At 37.7% G+C, this 17,739-nt stretch overlaps 6 protein-coding genes and 1 non-coding gene across 7 annotated transcripts; 3 read left to right on the forward strand and 4 right to left on the reverse strand.

The window, feature by feature from the left end:
- The first annotated feature begins 292 nt into the window (after positions 1 to 292).
- LOC18018514 lies at positions 293 to 3,517 on the forward strand. The gene is made up of 11 exons (XM_006400832.2): positions 293 to 549; positions 935 to 1,019; positions 1,158 to 1,351; positions 1,485 to 1,567; positions 1,769 to 1,814; positions 2,110 to 2,166; positions 2,245 to 2,299; positions 2,383 to 2,483; positions 2,574 to 2,637; positions 2,716 to 2,849; positions 3,083 to 3,517. Exons 1-11 carry the CDS (start codon positions 463 to 465, stop codon positions 3,245 to 3,247), a joined length of 1,071 nt encoding a protein of 356 aa, XP_006400895.1. The 5' UTR covers positions 293 to 462; the 3' UTR covers positions 3,248 to 3,517.
- Positions 3,518 to 3,773: 256 nt separating this feature from the next.
- On the reverse strand, positions 3,774 to 5,555 carry LOC18018515 (THO complex subunit 4A). Its single transcript, XM_006400833.2, has 5 exons — positions 5,294 to 5,555; positions 4,922 to 5,071; positions 4,588 to 4,656; positions 4,343 to 4,503; positions 3,774 to 4,258 (listed from the first exon to the last, which is right to left on the reverse strand). The coding sequence occupies exons 1-5, from the start codon at positions 5,459 to 5,461 to the stop codon at positions 4,081 to 4,083; spliced, it is 726 nt and encodes a 241-aa protein (XP_006400896.1). The 5' UTR covers positions 5,462 to 5,555; the 3' UTR covers positions 3,774 to 4,080.
- Positions 5,556 to 5,650: 95 nt separating this feature from the next.
- Positions 5,651 to 5,724, forward strand: TRNAV-AAC. The gene has a single exon. It is a non-coding gene; the product is annotated as a tRNA-Val (tRNA).
- Positions 5,725 to 6,003: 279 nt separating this feature from the next.
- Positions 6,004 to 7,622, reverse strand: LOC18018516 (uncharacterized protein At4g02000). The gene is made up of 2 exons (XM_006400834.2): positions 6,799 to 7,622; positions 6,004 to 6,289 (listed from the first exon to the last, which is right to left on the reverse strand). The coding sequence occupies exon 1, from the start codon at positions 7,545 to 7,547 to the stop codon at positions 6,888 to 6,890; it is 660 nt and encodes a 219-aa protein (XP_006400897.1). The 5' UTR covers positions 7,548 to 7,622; the 3' UTR covers positions 6,004 to 6,289; positions 6,799 to 6,887.
- A 1,071-nt stretch (positions 7,623 to 8,693) lies between these two features.
- LOC18018517 (histone H2B.11) lies at positions 8,694 to 9,470 on the reverse strand. Its single transcript, XM_006400835.2, has one exon. The coding sequence runs from the start codon at positions 9,378 to 9,380 to the stop codon at positions 8,928 to 8,930; it is 453 nt and encodes a 150-aa protein (XP_006400898.1). The 5' UTR covers positions 9,381 to 9,470; the 3' UTR covers positions 8,694 to 8,927.
- Positions 9,471 to 12,175: 2,705 nt separating this feature from the next.
- Positions 12,176 to 13,984, reverse strand: LOC18018518 (actin-depolymerizing factor 3). The gene is made up of 3 exons (XM_006400836.2): positions 13,834 to 13,984; positions 12,703 to 12,968; positions 12,176 to 12,605 (listed from the first exon to the last, which is right to left on the reverse strand). Exons 1-3 carry the CDS (start codon positions 13,834 to 13,836, stop codon positions 12,455 to 12,457), a joined length of 420 nt encoding a protein of 139 aa, XP_006400899.1. The 5' UTR covers positions 13,837 to 13,984; the 3' UTR covers positions 12,176 to 12,454.
- Positions 13,985 to 16,474: 2,490 nt separating this feature from the next.
- Positions 16,475 to 17,386, forward strand: LOC18018519 (probable histone H2A.7). The gene is made up of 2 exons (XM_006400837.2): positions 16,475 to 16,842; positions 16,933 to 17,386. The coding sequence occupies exons 1-2, from the start codon at positions 16,633 to 16,635 to the stop codon at positions 17,170 to 17,172; spliced, it is 450 nt and encodes a 149-aa protein (XP_006400900.1). The 5' UTR covers positions 16,475 to 16,632; the 3' UTR covers positions 17,173 to 17,386.
- Positions 17,387 to 17,739: the final 353 nt, after the last annotated feature.

Consider the following 17,739-nt stretch of genomic DNA (forward strand, 5'->3'; position numbering starts at 1 on the left):
GTCGTAGTGCATAACAAATTTTAAGAAGCTACAAAACGACATTAATCAAACTCATCCGAATAACCCATAGTGACGACGTAATTTTAATTCAGGAGAAAATACAGATAAATGTGTTTTACCATTTAAAAAGAAAACAAATTAATTAACCAGGGGCGTGAGGAGGTTACACGTGTTTATCAGGGTGACACGTCATCTATCGGGACCGGAGTTTAACGACGTCGTTTGAATACTTTCTTTATTGATGGATAAACAATATCCTTTCTATCGAGTTCACAGTGGAAGAAATAAAAAAAGCAACTACTGTTTTCAGAAATTGCTTCACGCCTCATCACGCCTTAAATTTAAATTCAGACCCCAATGATTGATTGATTTTTTGAATAAACTAAACGAAGACTCAATCATAATCGATCTCCTTGTCTCGATTGATCGAAGAGGTAAATTTCTTGGATCATTGTTTCTGGAATGGAGAAAGTTTCATCGCCGTCTTCTTCACGGAGGTCTGCTTATCTGGAAGCTCTTACGCAAGAGATAAAGAAGAAGCTTACACGGGTTAGCTCTCTTTCTTTTCCGCTAGAGATCGCGGTTTTCCAATTGTATTGATCTGTTTTTAATTTACCTTCTTCGAAATCGCTGGCTAGATCTTCGCATATGAAACATGCATTAGAGATTCTCACAGATTTTTGATTGATGATTGCGATTGAAGAAACCGGGTTTCAGAAAATTGGTTTAGTGTTTCAATGTGAATCTGCGGGTTGCGATTCTAGATATAAGTTCATGCAATCCGATAATTGATATCCATTATCGTCATGCAATTCAATTTTTTTTTTGTTCCTTTGATTGCTAGTTTTCAGTTACTCACGCCTGGATTTCTGGATTTGTTCATCTCGAATCGAGAATATAAATTTGGTTTTTGACTGTTAATCTTTTCTCCCAGGCTGTTGTCTCTCCAGCACAAACACGCAACTTGCTTCAGGACTTATTTGCTGATATAGCTCTCGAGGTCGACGAACGAGCCAAAGGTAACACTCTAGAAATGTGGTGAATTGTATCATGAATCAGTCTGCTTTCAGTGTTCTCGTTTCCTTTAGAGATAATGAGGTGAACAATGACCAGTAATTTACAATGGGAACTAACTCTTGAGCTGGAATTTTAAGCAGATGTGATCCTTAGCAAAGAAGAGGATGTAATTTCTGATAAAGCAGATGCTGATGGTCCATTATGTTTTTTCGACGTCCTTGCTGATTATTATGTGAACGTGTCTGAGAGAGGGAAGGATATACTTGACTTGATGGTGCAGCTGTGGAGCCAGTCGTTTGCATCACACATATTCTCTCTTCTGTTCCATAAATGGGTACTTTTTACCTTTACCATTTCGCTTCAGTGTTATTTTCAGTTCCAGAGTTTACTCTATGAAATTTGTATAGTACTCCGTTATTTTATCTACCGTGTTAATAATGTTAACATTTTTCTGTAATTCTTCTCAGCTGTTTGAGGTTCAGCTTGACAATCAAGAAATACTCTTGCGGTATTCTTCTGCCCTGGTGCAGGGAGCAACTAATGTATTCTGGTAAAGTCTTTGATCTTTGGCATCGTAAGATGTTAATCTTCACTCGATATGAATCGCTTGGTTCAATGTGTATACCTCGTTAGGTTCAGTCATGTACTTGTATCTGTAGTAGTTGCATTTGTCTATTATCTTTCCAAGTCTCTTCCTACATTCGATTGGCTCGCCAAGCATTGTGACAATCTCTACCCATTTTAATTACAGGATAGACATCCAGACAAATACAAGACGGTTCCAAACTCTCTTTCGGGTACCTTTTTTTCCTCTGATATATACATATATAGGGAACTTTGATTTATGAACCAAGTGACTATGATACTTAAAGTAGGGCATTTCGAACACTGGTCTTCGTGCTAGAAATGTAAATAACACATGCTAGAGATCATTCACATCCTCTTTCTATTATGTTACCTTGTTTGATGCCTCTGATAGATCTTTTAGGCAAAATATATTTCTTTGTACTTTTCGATCGGGTTGTCACTACCACACGCTCAAGTCGTCATGCCAATTTGCTACTGTAACTAACAGTCTCCGTGTTCTCTTAGTATCTTCTTGAGGAAGTTGCTTTGGAGCCTATCAGATTGAAAAAAATTCCTATTCAGGTAAGTGGTTCCTCTCTTTATTCATGACGGTTTAACTGATTTCAGTTTGGAGATTGACTCTCCCGTACTTAATTTCAGGCTCAGAGGGAACTGTATCTCTTGCTCTCAAGGTTCATTTTCTTTTACAATTCAGGTAGTATACTGTTTTCTAAAAACTTTTTGTTGGAACCAAAGCGTTTCTTCTTGTACCCTGACAGTTTTTTTTCTTTTTTCTAGTGGATAAACTCGACAGCTTCTTGAGGAATTTCCCAGAGTTTCCAAATGCTTTCTTGGTTGGAGGACCAGGAGATTTCCTTGTTATTGAACTTACTGATCAGGTATGAAGCATAGGCTTTGTGACTATATACAAAAATTTCTCTCAAGAATGAACCACATATCACTCATTTAATATGTTATTTGTGGTGCAGCTGCAAAAGCTGAAAGTTGAACCAGTGCTGCTACACTATCTTTCCCAGATGAAGATTCTTCAAGGTACCTTTCTCTCTTCTAGTTAGATGCTGCCTCTAACATGGAGTCAAAACTTAAAGCAATTTTGGATAACATCTGCAGGTATGGAACTGAGAATGACCACTAGCACGAGGTTAAAGGCATGTTTGTACAGTTTTACCTCTCCCGGAGGCCCAATGTACCCAACAAGAGCTGTTCGTCATGCAGCCTGGGATGCTTTGGATTCCCTCTTTCCGGTGAGTATTCCCTCTTTAAACCCACTGTTTTCATTGGAAGATCCAGCGTAGGAGTGCTTGTTCAAAGAAATATCATCTAATAGTTTAGGCCACCTCATAAAAATGTAAAAGCACCCGAAGCTAAGCAAAACAATCCCAAAAAAATTGCACATTCGATGTGCCAACTGTTGCAGTTAGATCACAAATATATATATAGGCTTGGCCTGTAACAATTTGATACTCTTGTCTTGCAGGTCGGGCGTTACCCGAGGCATCTCATTAGTCTATTTTTCAGGCTGCTATATCCGTGGTACTGGCCATCCTCGTGCTGGAACTTTGTGGTTTCTTGTATTAAAGCGGTACTATATTCTCTCGTAAGGCTCATCTTTTCACAGCGAGAAAAGCCAAGGCAGAGCTAAATAGCTTTTATGATGAAGCCTGCAGCAGGAATCCAATCCTTGTGTATATAATGTGTCTTTGGTCATTAGAGGCAAACCAGAGAACTTTACCTTCACCTGTATTGCTTTCTATGGAGAACATAATCCGTTTTGAGAGAGATCCCATAGAATAGCTTTTGACGTGTTCTGTTGTCATTGTTAAATTGTTATTTTGCTATAGAGGATGATGTATTCTGACCAAAACGCCTTTTTTATGTTGAAGGAATGAACATGTCTTCCTTCTGTTTTTAATTGTATTGGATGTGTAATAACCCACTAAAAAATTCACCATCCATCCATGGATGTACCAATTTGACATAGATGAAACAAAAGTGAGAAAGAAAAACTTAAGAAGTTCAACTTAAGACTCGATTAACATACAACGTTGAAGACTGGGTTCTGAAAATCCTCACGGGGAGCAACACTATTCAACAATTTTGTTCCAATGGCTATAAAGCCAAAAAAAAACTCGGTTTCTTTGTCCACCCAAATCAATCAAAACTCTTCGTTAATAATAAAAGTAAAGGGCATGACTTGAATAACTTTTTCCCATAAGAGATAAAATACAACTAAACGATCATAAACGGAGTCTTGTAACCAAACCTAACTAAATGATCCTTCCTCTGCCTTTTACTCGAGGGTATTAAGCTAGAGAACAATTCCAAGCTTTAAACGTAAGATCCGCAGAATCTAAAGAGTCATTCTAATGAAACAAATAAACAACACACGGCCATGAGGCTAAGTGACAAAGCCTCTGGCAAAAGTTTTCTATAGCTTCTCTGCATCTTGCGGTTCGAGAAGAGCAGTCACATTCCTCAGTTGGTCTCCATATCTCCCGCGTGGTACTTATCAAGATCTGCATCAAGATCCTCAGCAGATATCTTCTCTGCAGGTCCCTTACCAGGACGCCCTCCACGACCACCACCTCGGCCACCCCCACGACCTCCACCACGACCACCACTACGCTGTTGACCACCTCTCCCTTGACCTCCTCTGTTAAACCAGCAAGATATACACTTTCAATATACTTAACAAGATTGTATGTATAAATACATAGTGACCAGTGCATAATCTTACCGTCTTGAACCATTAAAGTTTGAATTTCCGGGTCTAGCAGTTTGAAGATTGCCCCCCAAAATCTCTATCTTCATTGGTTTTCCATCCAGCTGAACATCGTTGTACTTCTTCACAGCTGCGAGTGCATCGCCACGCCGAGTGAACACTACTTCAGCAGTTCCCTAATGGTATAAGTAGCTTACAAGATTTAGTCTTCAGGACTCAAATAGGTCAAAGATGTGCAAAGTTGAACAACAAAGGTGTACCTTTGATCTTCCACTCCTGTCAAAATGGACTGTGTAGCGTTTAAGCTCGCCGACTTCAGCAAACAGTTCCTGCATGAAACGAACCGATTCAATATCATTTGAAATATGTTCCCAAATGCACAGAAAGCAAAAAGCTAACGAACAATCGGAATAGATAATGCAAGAAACGGTACATGGAACATAAGAGTAAAAGTTTTGATTGCACTTTGAAGACAGATAAAAGTTTTGATTGCACTTTGAAGACAGATACGATCCTATATTCCAAAAACCCTAAACATGTGATTGCTAATGAGGCAGAGAATCGAAAGAGATGAGAAAAGAAGGAATTTGTCACCTTGATGTCTTCGTTCATGACCCCGTAATCCAAATTGGATATGTAGAGCTTCGTTCCAGTTTCGATTCCAGCGGAAGAACGGCTGGATCGGGGAGGGAAAGCTTCTGACCTATCGGAGTACATGTCGTGTTCCCAGGTGGACTCCGGCGCCTATACAACCAAATGAATCCGTTGTTTGATTTTTTGTTTTTTCCTCTTTGAGAGATTCATCAACACCAAAATCGATTGCTTGTTTTTTTTTTAATATAAAGAAAACGTCAACGAAGAGTCTAATTTCCATTATGAATCGGCAGATCTGAGAAGAAAGACCCGGCGAAACTAGAGAGAAGAAGAAGAAGAAGAAGAGAGAGCAGATGTAGATCGGATTTGGACCTTGGCCGATTGGTATGGAGCAGATCGGTTGGATTTCCGATTAGCGTTGTTGCGGCGAGTTGGACCCGGCCCGGATCCGGATCCAGATCCACGGGCGGGGCCTGATCCACGGGACTTACGGTTCTTGGCGATCATGTCGTCGAGAGACATATCTAATCCAGTCGCCATCTCGGAAGTTCTTCGATCGAAGTTTCCCTTTTGAACGGCGGAGGAGATAGAGAGAAAGGGACGACGAGAAAGAAGGATAAAAAGTCCAGCGAAAGTCTGAAATATTAGCCGACAAGGTAAAAGGGTTTAAATATTAAAATAAATGTTGTTTTTTGTATTTTATTATAGACGGTGATAAAGTGACAAAAAGGTTTCGTGGTGTAGTTGGTTATCACGTCAGTCTAACACACTGAAGGTCTCCGGTTCGAACCCGGGCGAAGCCAATTTGCAGTAAATATTTTATTTTTGTTTTGGTTTTTCTCTCCACGGCTTTGAATTACCTTCCGTGTCGTTTATTGAGATAACTTCCAACGAAATCAGAACTATGCTTCCGTTTTGATTAAACTCTTCTATAAAAAAATTCTTGAGGATATTAATTAGTTTGCTGAGATAGAATTTCGAAGCAACATTTTGGAAATAATGTCAATTAGTTTTTATGATCCAGACGAGCCAAACAAAAGTCTAGTCATGTTACAAAACAAAGTGATAATGTTCTAACAAAATAAACGTCAAATTAAATAGGAACACGAATCAAGCGATACAATAATTAAAAGCCTCTCATCACCCTTAAATTTAAGATCAAACTCATATACTCAAGCAATAGTCGATAAACACTACCAAGAAAATACAGAATATTGGAAGGAATTGGCTATGTTCTCTTGTAATTAAACATGAACGGGAACAGATGTATCCATTGTCTTCTTTTTGCTCCTTTAGGATGATAGAGAACTTGCAACGAGAATGACATATGATGCATAACGGCCGAGTGTTGTGATTGTTAGGAACCACCTTAATATTTGTCAAAAGCCAACGAGCCACCTTAATTACTGAGCTCTGTTCATAACTAATAAGTGGGAAGATAGTGATCATGCTCTCATATAATAATGAATTCGCTTGTGCTCTAATATTTTGCTTATAAATAGACAGTGGAAGAGCATAATGCTGAAGGCTACGTGTGATCTGCCTTCCTAGTGAAGTGGGAAGTCTTATTGCTGAAGAAACAAATGGGTTTGTGTTCTATTCATCTTATACGGTTCAATTTGTCAACCACAAAAGGAAATATATTTTCAAAAGCAATCACAAACCATTCTTAAACGTGATCCAAGTCAAAGAGAGTTATTAACATAGATACTCCTCTATTGTCTCCTTCCAAGATCGCCATACCAACTACTTAATTAACATACGAAATGTTATATCATCCCAAAAAAAACACCTACTACCAACGCATATAATGGTACTAAGCTATATACAGAACATTGCATACAAAGAAACTTATAAAAGACATTCATTAGACTTACTGCAAAACTCCAAATAGGTTCTTGAGGTTCTCCTTCTTGCTGCTCCTTAATTCTTATAATCGATTCCCAAAAACCAAAAGCTTCAATTTTCAGACTCGGTTGGTTCTAGGACGTGGACATAGAGCTTTGTGATGAGTAAGACTCCCACAAGCTTGACAAAACATCTTCAGCTTCTCATAAACAAACCTAACTTCAACAGGCTCAGCATATCTCCCAAAAATGACACGCCTCACAAAATCCAGATCTTTACTAACAACATCGATTCGAATCCGTGCTCTCACGACAGGCCCTTGGTTATCGATCTCCAAAACTTGACCTAAAAGAGAACCAATCTCTTTGATCACCTCAGAGTGTCTGTAATCCCAAGGGATTCCAAACATGTCGACCCAGAAACTGACGAACCGCAAGAAATCAGGGTTTTCCCGCTCGGTAAACCTATCGATCACCAGCATCCAGTCCTTGAACGTCCATGGCCCTTGATCAAGCACCCAGAGAAGGTCCGATTCTGATTCGAATATGAACTTTACCTCGGAGTTATAGACCAGTGTCATGCTTCTCACCGAGCCGGTAAATCGCCAAGCCTTTGGGAGTGCGACGCTAATCTCACGCGATTTCTGGATTTTGGGATTAAGCAGCTTGACGATGAGGCTACGCTGGTTTTCCTCATTAATCGCTTGCAAAACCTCCGGCGGAAACACGAATACGTCATCATCATCATCAGCTCCAGGTTCCATTGCGTGGTTATCCATTGAGAGACAAGTGTGTGAGATTAGAAACCAGATCGGAACAAAGGATCGATCACCAGAGAGAGATTTTCAGTAGAAAGAGTTATAGACGGGATCCATCCAAATTTAGGGTACACGATGAATAGTAAAATCTTTGTTAGAAATGGGCCGATAAGTTTACACATCTGGCTTTATTATCAATGGGCTTATGTTTTTGTTATCACTTATCAGGCACTGTTGAGTGATTAGTGAGGTGAAGCAGCCTGGAGTGTTAAGAGAGACTGAAGAAAATGATGAAGAGAGAACTTGTCTTTGGTTGGATGTTTCACATCTCTTAAGTCAGATGATCATATCAGCTGCAGTGTTTCACACCACAGACTAATTAAAACTTCTAAGTTTTAAGCAAGTAACGAGCACATTATGTCATGTAATATCATATACGGATCAATGATGACAATGAGAAACTTTCCCCGCTCACTCGTGAACATGTTGAAAAGAAGAAAGGCTACTCACTGAGCTTCAATATGGTTTTTTGTATCAAAAATGGGTATTGTATTGGCTTCAAAGTTCAAATTATCTGTTCTACTCGTGTTGCATCAAACAACAGTTAAAAGTTGCAATTTCTAATTCCACAATAAGCACACATCAAAGTCAAAAACATGTTGAATCATCGATGAAACATAAAAAAAAGAATATGACACACGGAACAAACGCGAGAAACCAGTACAAGCATTTCATTTTTCTAACAAGAAGATAAAAAGTTTTTAACAGATAAACAAAAGGCCTTCTCACCTAACCTAACAAATCTCCGAATAAAACACACAGAACAGAGCCAACAATAGACTTGAATTCGACTAAAGAATCCCAAGATTAAGACTAATAGTACAAGGCACAAGCGGAGTTCAGTCAAGAATCATTAGGAAATCGTAACAAGAATAGAAGTTTGATAATCTCTTAAATCAAACACCACTGAAAATTTGTGTAGCTTAGCCAATTGCAAATCTATAGTCATCAACGCCAATCAAATCAAAATGTTCAGCAGAGAAAGGGTTCGATGAACAGACAAATCCAATCGTAGCATCTCAGAAACAATTACTAAATGGGATCAATCATGAGATTATCAACATAAGTAAACACGAACACTCATAAACACACATTGAGCACAATATCTCGAAACCACTTTGATTAAAGAACCATGAAACGCATTACAACTACGATATTGGAGATTCAGACGATAGGATTGTGACTCAAAGGGCAAATATAGATTCCAAACATATCAATGGCAGTACTTACAAAACGTTAATTTCCAAACGAAACGATACTGAAACACTAATTCAGACATTCCAAACTTCATTAAACCTAAAACCAACGTTCCAGATAGATCGAAACCCTAACTCATACAGTTTAAGAGCTGGTGAATTTCGTGACGGCCTTGGTACCTTCCGACACGGCATGCTTCGCCAACTCTCCAGGAAGAACAAGTCTCACGGCGGTCTGAATCTCCCGGGAAGTGATGGTCGGCTTCTTGTTGTACCTCGCAAGCTTCGACGCCTCCTGAGCGAGCTTCTCGAAGATATCGTTGATGAAACTGTTCATGATCCCCATCGCTTTGCTTGAGATCCCGATATCTGGATGAACCTGCTTCAGAACCTTGAAGATGTAGATCTTGTAAGTCTCGATGCTCTTCTTCTTCATCTTCTTCTTCTTGTCACCGCCTGCACCAGCCTCCTTCGGGAGCTTCTTTCCGGCTTTTGGTTTCTTCTCCGCCAGAGCTTTCTCGGCTTTCGATTTCTCCTCCACCGGCTTCTCTGACGCCGGTTTCTTCTCCGCGGGCTTCTTCTCTCCCTTGGGCGCCATGGATTCTCTCTCTCTCTCTCGAGTTCACTAAGCACAAATCTGAGATCGAGTAGATTGAAAAAAATGCTTTTGTTTGCTTGATATCTACAATGGAATCGAGAGATTGCTTTTATATATATCGAAAGGATTTATATGATTGGATGAAATAATTTGACGCGGATCGATGCCTGCATCGTTGGATCGATTGTTTAATGGAAAGATATCGACGGTCTATAAGGAATCTTAAAAAGAAGGGAAAGCTCTCACACGTGACGATTCCTATTGGATACACTTGGTGGCGGGGACTGTTGACGTGTCGAGTTTGGCGCTTTAATCTCGTCCTGAAATTTTTGTTTCCTGCTCCCGCCTTTCTACATCGCCCCATGTAATTTTTTTTTTTTCCGGCAAACTAAATTTTATAATTAGAATAAGTTTACAAAGTCTGAATACAAAGATTGACATAACCATTTTGGTGAGTACAATTTTGAAGACTAGAATACAGAGTTTGACGGTCCACGTCTTGCCAACAAATGAGCTGGAGCATTATTCTTTCTCTTTGTATGATTAAATGAACAAATATCAAATTTTGTCTTCTAATGTAAGATATCGCTGCAAACATTATCTATGGAAAATTCTGAGGACTTATTATGGATAACACCAATCAGAATTTTACAATCTCCGTCAAAGACTAGATTCCTTAATCCTGTACTCCAAAGTTGTTGCATTGCAATTAAAAAAACTTTTGCCTCAGCTTCCAATGGTGAGAAAGTTTTACCAATAGAGGAAGAACCCCAAAAGCAATGAATTCCTTCATGGTCACGTACTATCCAACCAGTAGTAGCAAACTGAGTTACAGAATTAAAACTTGCATCAAAGTTGCATTTAAAACCTCCAGGAGATGGACGATGCCATGGATCTTGGCAATGTTGTTGACATAAAGTTTCACTGTTTTCAACAAGGCTTCTGACTTAATTTTCCGAAATTGACTCATTTGCTTGAATCCATTCATTTACATCAATATTTGCGTAATGGATTACACGTTCAGGTCTCACTCGTTGTTTTTTGAAGATTAAATCACATCTGGATTTCCAAATTCGCTAAATTAACCAAAAAGGTTGAAGTTTTTGGAAAGTTGATGGAGCTTGAGAATCATGAAAATCAATCAGACTTAAGATATTATTATCACAATAATCCTCATCTGTCTCGCTCGGTTGCCATGGACACTGGGACATTCTCCAAATCATTTTGGAGACAGGGCAAGTAAACATAGTGTGATTTATTGATTCTGGAGACGAACAACATCGTTGACATGTTGTATCCATAAAAATCCCTCTGGTATTTAATCTAGTAGATGTTCCAATTGCTCTAGATAAAATACTCCAGAGAAAATGTTTGAGTTTTGGCATAAGTGGTAGTCTCCAGATTTTTTCTTTGATCTCAGTATTACCGTGAGGAGCAACAATTTCCTCCATGTTTTCTTGGAAAGCTAGCCAATAACCACTCTTAACCGTATATTCTCCTGAAGTGTCATGGATCCAAACCGTTTTATCAGACTCTGAATATTGCGGGAGATATAAATCTTTGACAAGTTCCTTATCTTCTTCGTTGAGATAAGCATCCATCATTTCCAAGTTCCATGTACGAGGTGATTCAGTAATTAAAGATTTAACCAGGACATCTTCTTTTCCATGAACATTTGTGGTTGGTTTCGGTGGAATTGTTGGAATCCAATTATCTTCAAAAACACTAGTCGATTCTCCATCGCCAATGAGATGACGAGTTCCTTTCTTTAATAGTTCTAAACCATTAAGAATGGAGCTCCATCCATAGGACTGATTTTCTGACCCTTGGCTTTTAAAATTGAAGTGTCTTTGAAATATCTTGCTTTAAGAAGTTTGGCTAGTAACGTATTAGGATGTGTGAGAATACGCCAAGCTTGTTTAGCGAGTAAAGCGTCATTGAATTTTGTGAGATCACGAAATCCCAAACCTCCGTTCTTTTTTGAAAGCTGAAATCGTTTCCATGCAATCCATGAAATTCCTCGATTTTTATTTCCTTTCTCCCACCAAAATCTCATCAACAAGTTGCTTATTTCATCCGTAATATGCACAGGTAATTTAAAACATGACATAGAAAATACGGGCATTGAGATTCCTACAGATTTTATGAGGATTTCTTTACCCGCTTGTAATAGAAAATTTGCACTCCAATGAGACGTATGTTTCCTCACTTTGTCTATAATGTACTTAAACATTTCTCCTTTTTTACAGCCAAATTGTTCCAGCAACCCCAAATATTTACCGCCTCCATCATGTTTATCAATCCCAAGTATTCTTTTAAGTCGAATTTGAAGATCTCCAGGAATTCTTGAACCAAAAGTGATCACAAATTTGGATGGATTGATTTGTTGACCAGGCATTTGTTCATAGTTCTTGAAAATGTCGTGTATAGCTTTGCAGTTGCGATTGTTAGCTTGGCAGAAGAATAGTGAATCATCCGCAAATAGAAGATGAGTAATGGCTGGAACCCCATTTCCTATCTTTATTCCTCGGATTTTACCCATGTCTGAAGCAGATTTTATCATATGGCTTAGAACATCAGCACAAAGTATATAAAGATACGGCGATAAAGGATCTCCTTGCCGTAGTCCCCTTTCCGGAATGATCCTGCCTTGTGGATTTCCATTTATGAGGACTGAATATTCTACAGAGGTTACTGTCGCCATGATCCAACTGATCCATTGCTCAACAAAACCAAAAGCCCTTAGAACATCTGTCTACTATTATTAAAATTAGAAAATTTGCGAAGATGAAGAGAAGACAAAGTGTGCCAATAGGGTTTCATTTGATAAAGGGCTTTGGTTTCTTACACAATGGTAAAAGAGCACAAGCCAGATCTCTTAAGTTTTAAGACAAAACACTGTAAAGACAAAAAAAAACACATCGAAGACAAAGACCAAAGACCGATAAAATGAAGCTGTTTTGGTTGGTGCCGTCACAGCAAACTTTAAGAAAAAAGTATGTCACTAGGCAATAATAGGAAAAAGTTCGATTTTAACCGATTCTTTTTCATCTTTTTTTTTAAGGATTTCTTCCTCAGTTGGCTCGGCTTTTGAAAACATCAAGATCCATCTCAGTTGGATCAGTTGCTTGAAGCTCGACTTGAATTCCGTCTAATTCTCTCTTGAACCTGTCCTTAGAACTCGCATAGATCATCTTGCTTCTCACTCTTGCTGTGTCCGGAGACCTTGCCCAAAACAACATGAGATTTCTCTAAGAACTTGCAAAGAAGGTGCAGCGAGATAGACAGGTTTTAGATTAGCAGAGAGTAGTAAGTTACATACCATGCGACGAAGAAAATCTTGCTCTTTTGACAGTTCTCTGCAGTGACAAAATCAAAATCGAAAATGGCGTATCGGCATTCATCAGCTGGAAGACTTGCTGCAAAGTCATCATGGGATTGACCAGGCTCGCCGACTTTCTCTACAATCACTTGTTTCTGCTGCTCCTCAATCTTGTAAACGATGAAACGGTATGTTCGTTTCGCTTTCAGTTCCAGAAACTTCAGCTTGCAGTCGTCGTGGACTGCCATTCCTGATGCCGCATTAGCCTGTCACCGACGAGAAAAGAGACATTAAGATGCATCTCTCTTCCAAATCACACACACACACTAGTTTACGCTACATCAATATTTGTGAAACGGAATTTGTGGGTTTTAGATATGTTGTGGAACATTCAATCCAAACTAGCTCCATGCAGAAATTAAACATTTCTAGGAACAACATGTCACTGAGCCATGAACAGATATTGGTAGTGTTAATATCAAAAGGAACGCACATGCAACTTTCACAACATATTTGAAAGATGGTGTAGAGCTATCATAATATCAATTATGACTAGGTTGTAGGATTATGGATTATAATCAAATGACACCGTCCATCAAGAGAATCAAAACACATACGAAATGAACAATCTACACTTCGATAGTAGCAAAAGTAATCTAGAGAAGCGAAAATAATTAATAAGTGATCTATGATAGAATAATTTTCAATACAGTAAGACGATGGATTGTCACTGGAAAAGTGCTCAACAAACGATAGCGTAACCCTAAATTCAAATGAAATTCAACGGAGGAACACATGAAACAGCCAGATTTCTCCTGATTTTAAGATCAATTGGCTTTAACCGAAAACAATCACACTGATAATGCATAGTTTATAGTCCGATTCCTATCATAGATCAGTTCCTCCAGACCATACAACAAACGCAAAATCTCAGAGATCTAAACCAACGAACGAGTCCATCTCCAGATCTAATCGAATAAAACTTTGGGCGAGAACCGAGATACGAAGAATCAAAACCCGAGACGAAACAAAACGAAATGGAGCTCGAATCGATAAGCGCACTCTAAATCAAGTAGCAGAAATCAGAGAAAGAGATATATACGAGAGAAGGGAAAGATAAATCGAGCTCACCATGGCTGAATCAAATTAGTTTCAGAAGAAAAATCTTGCGGAGACGAAGAAGCAGGAGATTATGGAGTCTTTTGTTTTTCTTCGGTGTGCGTCTTTTCTCTTCCTTTTCCTCAGCTTTATGCGGAAGCTATAGACCGAATATATGTGTTTTTTTTTTTTTTTTTGCATCCGCGTTTTTGATTTTTTTTACATCTAATTAATTTACTTTATTTAATACATAGGCAACAAAGCATAATATATCAAAAATACATAATTAAATTAATGGTTAATTATAGAGAATCTTGATTTGATATAATCATATAATAGACAGGCAGATTATATCTTGAACAGATTATATTATAAAATGAAGGTCCAGTAATATATTGAATATAGCACAAATGCCCTAATACTACTCATACTTTTATTCCATTGTGTTTTAACTTATTAGTGGCCATTTTCACTCGGCCTAATGTATACATGACATAGTAAATGTTATGTAATATAGTAGTTTGTATAAGGCTTTGAACTGGTGATCATTACCGATCGAATAGTAAAACAATAATAGGAATGATGCACAGAAACACTAATGACACTCTGTTTTGAATGATAACCAGAGGTACGAGGACTAACATTGACTAATAACATATTATACATTCAATGTTACACCTCATTCTTTGGTCATCATTCAAATTTCTAGTGTCGTTGCTATGTTATTATATTTATTCAAATTCGCTTATGTAACTGATGCACGCAAACAATATATATGGAAACTATATACCAATGTGTTCAACAATTAATTTTATTCACTTTGAGTCGAAAAGAGAGATTATTATATTCACTATAAGAATTGTATGCTTAGTTTTCAAAATTTGTGCTGTTATTCTAAAGTGCTTTTCATGAAACTTAAACTAAACTACAAAATTCAGGTTTAGAAAAAAAAACTATATGCAAAATTAATTTTTTCGGTACTAGTTAAGTATTAAGTTGGAATAGTTCATAATTTATTGTTTATTTATCTTATCGTGGGGAAAATAATTAAAAAAAAAAAGAAAAGCGACCATCTAAAGGAAAGAATAAAATGAAAGGTCGAAGACGCATCTCTTGTCTTGGGGATCTCAGGTGGCTCCACATTCGACTCAACTATCATGATAGCCTGTGATGGAAGCCAGCTGAGTGGAGCTGGAAATATTCCATTCAAGCACTGCCACGTGGAATTTTGCAATTCAACTTCGACGTTGATTTTCCCGGAATAATAGTGTCTATATTTCTAATTTTCTACAATTTGTATGTTTAATGATGCTTACACGCGCTAAAATCACCTTTGTGTTGATTCCTTAAAAAAAATTATTAAAATATCGACTAAACTAGCAAAATGGTTCAAAACTATAAAAAGCAAACCGCGTTAATGTCTCCGTTGGAGTATATGATTAGAAGATACAAGTATACAACATTTTTGACTTCTTGTACTATTGTTTCTCGAGTCTTTCATTTACACTTGTACATTGTGGGTCATTTTGTAGCAACATTTAGGGTCAATGGAAAATTTTCATTTAAAAAAAAAAACATTTTTCGACACAACAAATATTTCCAAAGACATCTATGCGAATGTTGACGAACTTTAAGCAATTTCGATCCAGACATGTATACTTATTGATAGAATGAATCAAAATTTAGAACTAGACTTTGTAAGCGTTCGACCACCAGTTATCGTAGAAACCTAGTGTGTGGGAAAGTTTAATTAGTTTAAAACATTTGCTAGAGTTTCTGGTCGTTGTGATCTTATAGAAACGGTAAGAGTATAGTTTATAGGGTTTCTTAATTAGTTTTGATTTTCTTATTTTTATAAAAATCTAGTTTCATTATAATTGTGTTTGACGTGTTAACACCAAAGCATACTTCCCTTACTATGATCATTACTTATAATAACATAATGGATCTTATAACTTTTTGGATTACGAAAATCCTGACAATAGTACATCTCATTACCAAAGAATTTAGACATTACATTTATGCTAATGAGTCTTCTTTATTCAGCGATATAAGGCCTTTTTCAGCACTAAAAGGTATTCCCCGTCAGCATTAACAAGCTTCCACCAATAGGTCCAATACTGTTAGGAAAATGTATTTCAACATCAATTAAAATTTAGAAGTATCCAGTGATGAGCACTAAAGATTATCCTGACAACATCAAATCTTATTTTTCTTTCATGTCTTTTTTTTAGCATCCGTTGCCTCAAATATCCATATGTTCATACCATATCCGAGAGACTTTGCTATCCTCATTCGGATGTGATTTTGACTATTATGTCAAAACCTTTGTTAGCTCATATCCAAAGCAAAACAAAATTAGTTAAACTTGGATTACAGCTTGTCAATAAGCTAAAATTTCAATGACATAACGAAAACGTCAATATATATTGGTGGTTTACACTTTTCAGTTATCAAAATATAAATGAAATAATTTTGGGCTCCATAAGACAATTACCTCCCAAAGCGCAAATTTTTTAAAACGCAGACCAAACAAAAAACTGGCGCGTTTATAAAAAAAAAAAAAAACACAAAAAAAACTCGCGACGTGTCGAAAAAATATACCTTTTCTCATTGGCTAATCCATAGAGACGAGGATCGCACTTAATTGATTTTCCACCGTCGATAAGACTAGATCCAACAGATAGAAAAATGTGGCCTTTCTTTTTCCCCTATACCTATAAATCACAAGGAAGACCGCGAACGACAAATTACAAATTGCAAATCTCTAATCTCTAAATCTTTCTATATTCTCTGTAAACTTTCAATTAGGAATAGTCTTTGTTCTGTGCAATGGAATCCACCGGAAAAGTGAAGAAGGGTTTCGGAGGAAGAAAAGCCGGCGGCCCAAAGACCAAATCTGTTTCGAAGTCGATCAAAGCCGGTCTCCAGTTTCCGGTGGGGAGAATCACTCGTTTCCTGAAGAAAGGACGATACGCCCAGAGGCTCGGTGGTGGAGCTCCGGTTTACATGGCCGCCGTTCTCGAGTACCTCGCCGCCGAAGTAAGTTTCGCGGTTCTCTGTTAATTTCAGATCTGATTTGTTAAAGCAGCGAAATCATTTTCTGATTCCTAAACTTTGTTTTGATTGCAGGTTCTGGAGCTTGCTGGTAACGCTGCGAGAGACAACAAGAAAACGAGGATCATCCCGAGGCATCTTCTTCTCGCGATCAGGAACGATGAAGAATTGGGGAAACTTCTCAGCGGAGTCACAATCGCTCACGGTGGTGTCTTGCCCAACATTAACGCCGTTCTTCTCCCTAAGAAGTCGTCTGCTAAATCGGCTGAGGATACTGCATCCAAGTCACCAGCCAAATCTCCCAAGAAAGCTTAATTCATCTTCTCCAGTTTACGTTTTCATTCACCAGTTTTTTTTTTTATGTTTTGTATTGGGTATTTTGTTAGTGTTGGGGCTTGGTGAATGTAAAAATGTTGAAAAAGTCGAGCATTTTAGTTTAATCTTTAGGGTTCTACGTATTTCGGTTTCGAAAGTTGTTCAGATCCTCGTATTTCCTAAGTAACAATTAAATGATATTTCCATATTCCAATCCGATTCGTGTTCCCTGATACTACAATCTTAATCTCCTCTCTGTAATTGTCTTTGCCTAACTTAATAATTCAATCAAAGATGGTGTAGACAATCTAATTTGTTTTGATCCGTGACGAAACACATTTGAGTATGTGAAGACCGTGTGCAATTCTTTTGTTCAAGGTGAACGAGTCATTAGTAACACTCAGTTTGAATGATTCATTTCATATTAAGACCATGTACATCAGTGAACTCAGGGGTTCACCAGAATATAATAATATTTTTTTATTTATTTTAGTTTTTATTTTTTTTTAAATTAAAAAATTATAATTTTCGACAAATCAGGATGCTCCATTTCGGGATGAACTGTCT

Source organism: Eutrema salsugineum, unplaced genomic scaffold, assembly GCF_000478725.1.
Source record: "Eutrema salsugineum unplaced genomic scaffold, Eutsalg1_0 scaffold_2, whole genome shotgun sequence".
NCBI lineage: Eukaryota > Viridiplantae > Streptophyta > Magnoliopsida > Brassicales > Brassicaceae > Eutrema > Eutrema salsugineum.